This window comes from Uloborus diversus, chromosome 1, assembly GCF_026930045.1.
Source record: "Uloborus diversus isolate 005 chromosome 1, Udiv.v.3.1, whole genome shotgun sequence".
Taxonomy (NCBI): domain Eukaryota; kingdom Metazoa; phylum Arthropoda; class Arachnida; order Araneae; family Uloboridae; genus Uloborus; species Uloborus diversus.
In genome coordinates this window covers 82,811,512-82,818,357 of record NC_072731.1, presented here as the reverse complement: position 1 = coordinate 82,818,357, position 6,846 = coordinate 82,811,512, and the positions used below count along the sequence as shown (strand labels likewise).

The window sequence follows — 6,846 nt, the reverse complement described above, 5'->3', positions numbered from 1 at the left end:
CTATTTATTACTCCCTTTTATGACAATTGTCAGTTTCATGAACCACCCTGCTCCCTGAAATCACGACTCCATGTGTGGACGTCCCCGTATAGGCTCTGATTAATCACGGACCTTAAGTTCATTATGTTATGTACACACATTTTATTGATTCTTTACTGAATAGGAATAACTAAACGAACATTTTTTTTGATTTTTCCGCATTTTTATGTTTACTCTATTTCTTCTACCGAAAGGTTGGAATAACTACATAGCTGTGTAACTTTAATTTGCTAGAAAAACGCAGAAGCATAAATGCAGTAATGGAATAAAATGGTTGTTATTAAAAAAATTCATGAAGCATTGTTCTCTAAAGCAACTGACATTTAAAAAAATAAATAAAGCAGTGCATTATGACGAAATGTGAAATGTTGCGTTACATTGAATTCATACAAGATACATAAAACTAATTTTTAAAAATATTATAACTGCAAATATTGAAGCAAAATAATATAATATTTATTATTAAAATAAATGATATCATTTGGTCCCAATACAGATGGCGTGTGTGAAAATCATTTTCGATTTTGCAATGCTTCTTTAGTTTACATAAAATGATAAAAATTTTTTTTTTAAATCATTCAAGAGGAATAACTAACATAGAGTTGATCTATAAAATATTTAAAAAAATAAAAAATAATTTTAAAATGCAAGGAATTTGTGGAGGCTATAGAATATTCCCACAGCTGTAACATACTTTTTAGCGGAATACAAGGATAAAATACAATGCCTGTAATATCAGCAGAACAATAATGGGTAAAAAAAAAGTTAGCGAAAGTAGGTGTGATGATGAGTAATATTCCGTCAAAAAAGCTTGAGTTACCACATTTTTCTTTCACTAGTAACGTGAATAGTATTCTTTATTGCAGGACAAATGCACTTTGACCATATCGTAACTACACTGTAAAAAAAATCCGTAAAATTTACAGAAAAAAACTGTCAGCCAGGACGCCAGTTTTCTTCCGTTTATTTTACAGAAATCTTCCGTATTTTTATTATTTATTCAAGCTGATTTATGAAGATTAAAAAAATGAAACTATACTTTCATAAATCATTTCAATATTTACTATACTACTACGAAATGCATGTATACAAAGGTAAATTTCCGAATATGCCTCTGTCACAGATGACAAAAAAACATAATAATAAAATATTGATTAGGATGCAATGAAATGGAAGTTGCAAACGATTTAAGACTTACTCGCTTTAAATAAATATAAGATCAAAAACTCGAGCACGAGAACCAAAATCCAAACACGCGGGCGAAATTTCGAAGATTCGAAGAAAAACAAAGTATAACCGGTTACAGATTCAAAAAAAACAGAGAAATCCTGTATTTTATTACGAACAGTTTTTTTCTGTAAAAAATACGGATAACTTCTTCAAAATTTACAGTTTTTTTTTACAGTGTATTAATAAAAATATTTTCGAAATACCGTCTGGTGATATCTCGCTGGAATCTTGTGCCTTGAGAAGTGAATAAAAAAGTGATTTAAATGACAGACCCGAACTTATTGCAGGTTTAATTTTTGCACAAGAAATTTTCTGCACTAGCACAGGCCTTGCATTACATCCTAACAAAATATGACTTCAAGAGAATTCTCTTTAAAAAAATCTAACCCTTTTTGTGTTTAGCAAGCACGCAAAGTTGCACATACGCGGTTATCTGAGAATTTTAAGACACTTTTAAATAGGATCTCAGATAAAAATTGGTATTGATTCAAAACTGCTAAGAATGGGCTTCATACCGTAATAAGAAAAAAATTTGATACAGCCAATGGGAAATTCTAGTAATTTACGTAGAAACAGCAACGTCTATCAAAAAGGTAAAACCCAAATATTGAATTCGTGCATCAAATGAAAAATTGTTTATCTATTCTTACTAACGCCTATCCTGATGCCTATGAAGAAAACAAAATATCTCTAAAAAGTGTTCAGTTGTCACACTCACAGCGAGCAGATTTGTTTAATTAGTACGTTACGGCTTCTGAGTTTCTACTGCCTATCGAAGCCGATGCGCACTTTCCAATATGCTAGCGTAACAGCCACCATGCTCATTTTCTGCGAGACATCTGTAAATCATGTTTGGGGAACTGAAGTGAAGAACTGCTTAAAATGAATTGTTTTCAATAAAAATTAAATTTTAGTGAAGGAAAATGTTCGACGTTTTAGATGATGAAAGGAGCTTAAATTATTTCTTAAATTTAGTTGCAAATATGGTTCCAAATAATAGACAAAGGATTGTAATAAACTGTGTGTATTGTCCTAAGTTTTTTGCACTCTGTTAATTTTTGTTTTTATGAAAAATATTTATTAACTACGGAAGTTTCATAATTACTAATTATTGAAATAACGTTCTTAGAAGATAAATGTTTAATGAATATATTTAAAATTATCATTTAAAATTGCTCCACACATATTCAGGCAATATTTCACTTGTCAGAAATTTCTGTCCAAGAAAAAAGTAAAAGAAAGAAAGGACAATGACGAAAAATCGTTTGTCTGTCATCTGCTCGCGCCTTTCAATCGCGAAAATTCTAGAACTCATTCTAACCTCGCGTGTCCATGCATGTTTTCACGTGCTGTTTCAAAATTCACGTATAAAAGCATGTTTTCACGCGTGCAATTTCTACGGAGTATTCGATGTATCTAATAGCACCAAACGTAAAGTTTTCCACCTCAACCCTAAATGCTGTCATGAAAACTAAGTTAAAAGATTGGAAAAATGAATATTAAACATTATAATAGCAAATTTCACTGTAAACCAGGCTGTTTGGAATAAAATTAAGAACGTGTAAATTTATTCATTTTCCTTTTAAAGGTTTTGTACTAATGTAGTTTTATCTGTAATAAAACTACTAAAAAGTAGTGGAATATAGTTATTTTAGAAGAAAAATGTTAGGGGAGAAATAACATAAATTTACAATAAATGAATTTTGGTAAGGTAATTTATTTCTCATTATTACTTAGCCATATAGTTAGAACCTTTTTCGGAACATGCATCACAAAGTCGCAAAGATATTAATTGAATTAAATTAGGATTTTCTGAGCATTTTTCGAAAAACATAAATTTAAAAAATAAAAAAATACCATATTGCTCTCTACGTTTTTTGAAACGCAAATAAATCAGAACATGTGTTTTTCTCTTTCTCGAAATAAAATTAGAGGTTGAAAGGACAATTTTGTTGGAAAGAATGGAAATTACTACTATTCCTGTATGGAAGATTAAAAAATATATACATGTAAACTGTTTCTAATAAATTTCATTTAGCTGACAAAACTTTTCCCGAAATTTTGATTTAATAAAGAAATAAACTGAATTTCGTAAAAACAATATTGAAATATTGACATGCAAATGAGTGAATACATAATAGAAAATTTTAAATAAGTTTTCGAACGGTATAAAGAAAAAAACACTTGAATTTCAATCCTCTCTATTGTAGTTTGGTGGCTATTTTACTTTACTCATTTCCTTTCATAACACCTTACTTAGTAAAGAAATGGTTAGGGCTTTTTTGACTATTTAGATAGATAAGATTTATTAACAAAACAAAATACACATACATAACAGTAAGCAAAATAAAATAAAGTAAAGTTAAAAACCTTACAAATTATAGAACATAAATTACAAACGTCATAATAAAACATTAAGAAAATCTTGACTATAGTTCAACATAAGTTAGTAGTAAATTCAACACTGAAGAGCGCCAATTTTTAACTACGAATTGGAATCATGCACTCAAATCATCAACAATACATACGAAGATAAATATTACTGTATTTGTGATCAAAAGAAAAAGTAAAACAAAAGTAAAATGCAAGAATGGGAAATAAATTAAAAAAAAAGTTTTTATGTTCCATATTTTAATCAGAAAAAAAAATTAGCTTAATTTCTTCTAGCAGAGTTACAGCTTAAAAGATTCATTAAAAAAATAATAATAAAATTTATATAGCTTAAATATTATCAATATGCCTCTAACCATTCTACGGAATATAGCAAAATATAAATGAATATAAACTTAATTTTCAATCAGTTTTCATCGTCTAATAAATTTCGATGTACAACAGGTATCTTCATCGCAGTGAGCAGCGAACCAATCAAACATTAAGTACGGGCGTCAAAGAAATGAAAACTCTTTATTGAAAAATATGCTGCGAAAATTATTAAACTACCAAAAATAATGCCCTCAAAATGTACAGAAACTGTTATTAAGTCATCTCCGAATAAAATGGATAGTATTTTAATCTTCAAGTACCATTCATACTTCAACTATATTGTATCACTCACTTTTTTTCTTATTTCTTTTCCGCAAAAAAATAGTGACATTTAAGGCATTAAAAACAGCCTGTTTCGGGAATTATTTATTTATTTTTTGGCTCGAGAATTAAAAATAAAAACCCCCCCAAGAGCAGTGGTGTTTGAAAGGGAAGGAGCAAATGGCGCACAGGGTGGTGTGAGCAGGTGACCGCGGCGCGCGCATATCGGGGAATGGAGGGGCCTCAGTACCTTTGACTGTCATCGGTGATCAAGACTTGCATTTCCGGAATGCTGTTAAGACTCATCGGCGTCAACAGACTCGAGGGGTTGCTTCTGTGGCTGCCCACCGCCCCGTGCACCCCAGGCACCACCACCGGCGGGGGTGGTTGCAGCGGCGGAGGGGCCGGCGGGGTCTCCGGCGAGAGGAGTGGGGGCACGCGGTGCATGGGCACCGCCGAGAAGTAGTACGAGGAGGTGGTCGAGGAGTCGTCCGTGCCGGGCGTCGTGGCGGCGCTCGGGTGCGCCGAGGACGAGGGCACGTAGATGGACTGGCCCGAGACGGCGCGGGCGCGCTTCACGAGCGGCAGCTCCTCTCGCGGCGCGAGGCAGAAGACGCGCACCAGGCAGGAGGCGGCGCCGAGGCACAGGAAAAGCGCGCCGACGGTCTGCGCGGCGGCTGCGCGCGCCGCCAGTCCGATGACGACGAGCGCGGCGCCGCTCGCCATCAGCACGGAGCCGGTGTACACGAGGAAGCGGGCGCGCTCGCGGCGCGTCTCCATCTGGCGCTCGTGCACCCGGTGCAGGGCGCTGACGTAGTTGCTGGCGGCGCTGGAGATGGTGGACACGCTGGCGCTCGGCCGCCGGGAGGGCGGGGGAGCGCCGGCCGATGACGCCGGCGCGGGCGGCGGCGTGTGGAGGGCGGGTGCGGAGGAGGAGGAGGGTCGTCGCGGCCGCTGGCTGCTGAAGTAGTTGTAGTAGTTGCCGGGCACCGAGAGCGGCGAGGAGAGGAGGCTGGAAGAGCGGGTGGAGGGAGACGGGAGGGACGAGAGGCTGCCTCGCCGACTCCCCGCCAACGACGCCGCCGCCGCCGCTCGTTGTTTCTTCCGTTCCCGGCGGACGGCCACCGCTGGCATGGCGCTGATCATGATCACCAGAGTGGCTGCAAAGAAGCAAGAAGAGAAGAGTTACTCGCCTGGAAATAATGTTAGACATGTGTTGCTGCAGAGAGAACTAAAATTATATTAAATGTTAAACGAACTGATATGTGCATCACATGACTTCCTTTTACGTCAATTTAATGATAATAGTGTCTTGGAGTGCGCAAGGACTTTAAAAATATTTTCACCTTATTCATTTGTTACTCTGCTTAAATATGAACAAACAACACGTAATTTTTAAACAGAAAGCACAATGAACTCAATCCATGCAAGCACAGTTGCTGCGATAATCTAGTGCTATTGTCTCGAACCGATGCAAAAAAGCGTTTTACAGAAGTTTGCATTGAAATTAACACTAATATTCCCCCAAAAAAGTGTGAAAGACTCTTTTTGGAACATCTAAATGCAACCAAAAGGGGAAGTGCACAACTAGACCCCACTTGGATTCTACATACCAAATTTCAACTTTCTACGGCATACCGTTTGTGAGTTATGTGACATACATACATGCGTACATACGAACTTCACGAGAAAGCTCGTGGTAATTAACTAGGGGATCGTCAAAATGGATATTTCAGACGTGCATACGTTTTAGGTATGTATGCACTTGTGTTCGGGTCGAAAAAACATCTCAGCATTCATTCGGGATTGAGCAAAATGGAAATTTAGGTCGATATTTGAGTGAATTTTTTTTCGCTAATACATACTTCCTTTACTATTTAGAAGGAAGTAAAAAAGAAAATAAGCCGACTGAAAAAAATCATAGCTAAGGTCCTAAGACACCTTTAATCAAGTAACTTTTCAAGGAGAAAAATTGTGACAAAGGGCCAGATATGTTTCACGGGCCGTAGGCTGGACACTTCTAGCTAAGAAACTCTCGACCAAGTAATTCTTTAATTGAATATCTTTAATTAAAAATTTTTTTTGGTTCATGCGTTTAGGAGTTCCGATGCCATAGAGAGACACGACGGTAGCTAAAAATAGCCTTGGTTTCCTAGGAGCGAATACGATGACCGTCGGCGTTGCTCCACACCGTGGGGGAAAACTTGATTCTTCTGCGCATGCGCGCAAGAGCTAAATCGACGTCGTGAATGGTCACGCTGGAATCCACTTGACTTTTGATTTCAGCGTCATGGCGAGGAGCGACGTTTAAGATCGGCGACTCGCTCCTAGGAAACCAGTGTTTTAGGTTGGGTTATCACCTGCCCCTCGCGACATCAACTTGAGTCGAGTAGAAGAACAGCGTGTTGCTACGCCAAGGTGGATTCCTCGGCAACGCCAGTCGCACGTGGGAAAACTGACCAAACGAATATTTTAGCGGGAGCAGAGCAACTTCTGTTGCAAAATGGGGTCGTTTCAAAAATTTTAAAAGTATATTTTTTTCTGAAAGAGCAT

General features: G+C 37.3%; 1 protein-coding gene across 1 annotated transcript; it reads right to left on the bottom strand.

The window, feature by feature from the left end:
- Nucleotides 1–4,536: 4,536 nt before the first annotated feature.
- LOC129234681 (uncharacterized) lies at nt 4,537–5,439 on the bottom strand. Its single transcript, XM_054868728.1, has one exon. It carries the CDS (start codon nt 5,437–5,439, stop codon nt 4,537–4,539), a length of 903 nt encoding a protein of 300 aa, XP_054724703.1.
- Between the last annotated feature and the right edge of the window lie 1,407 nt (nt 5,440–6,846).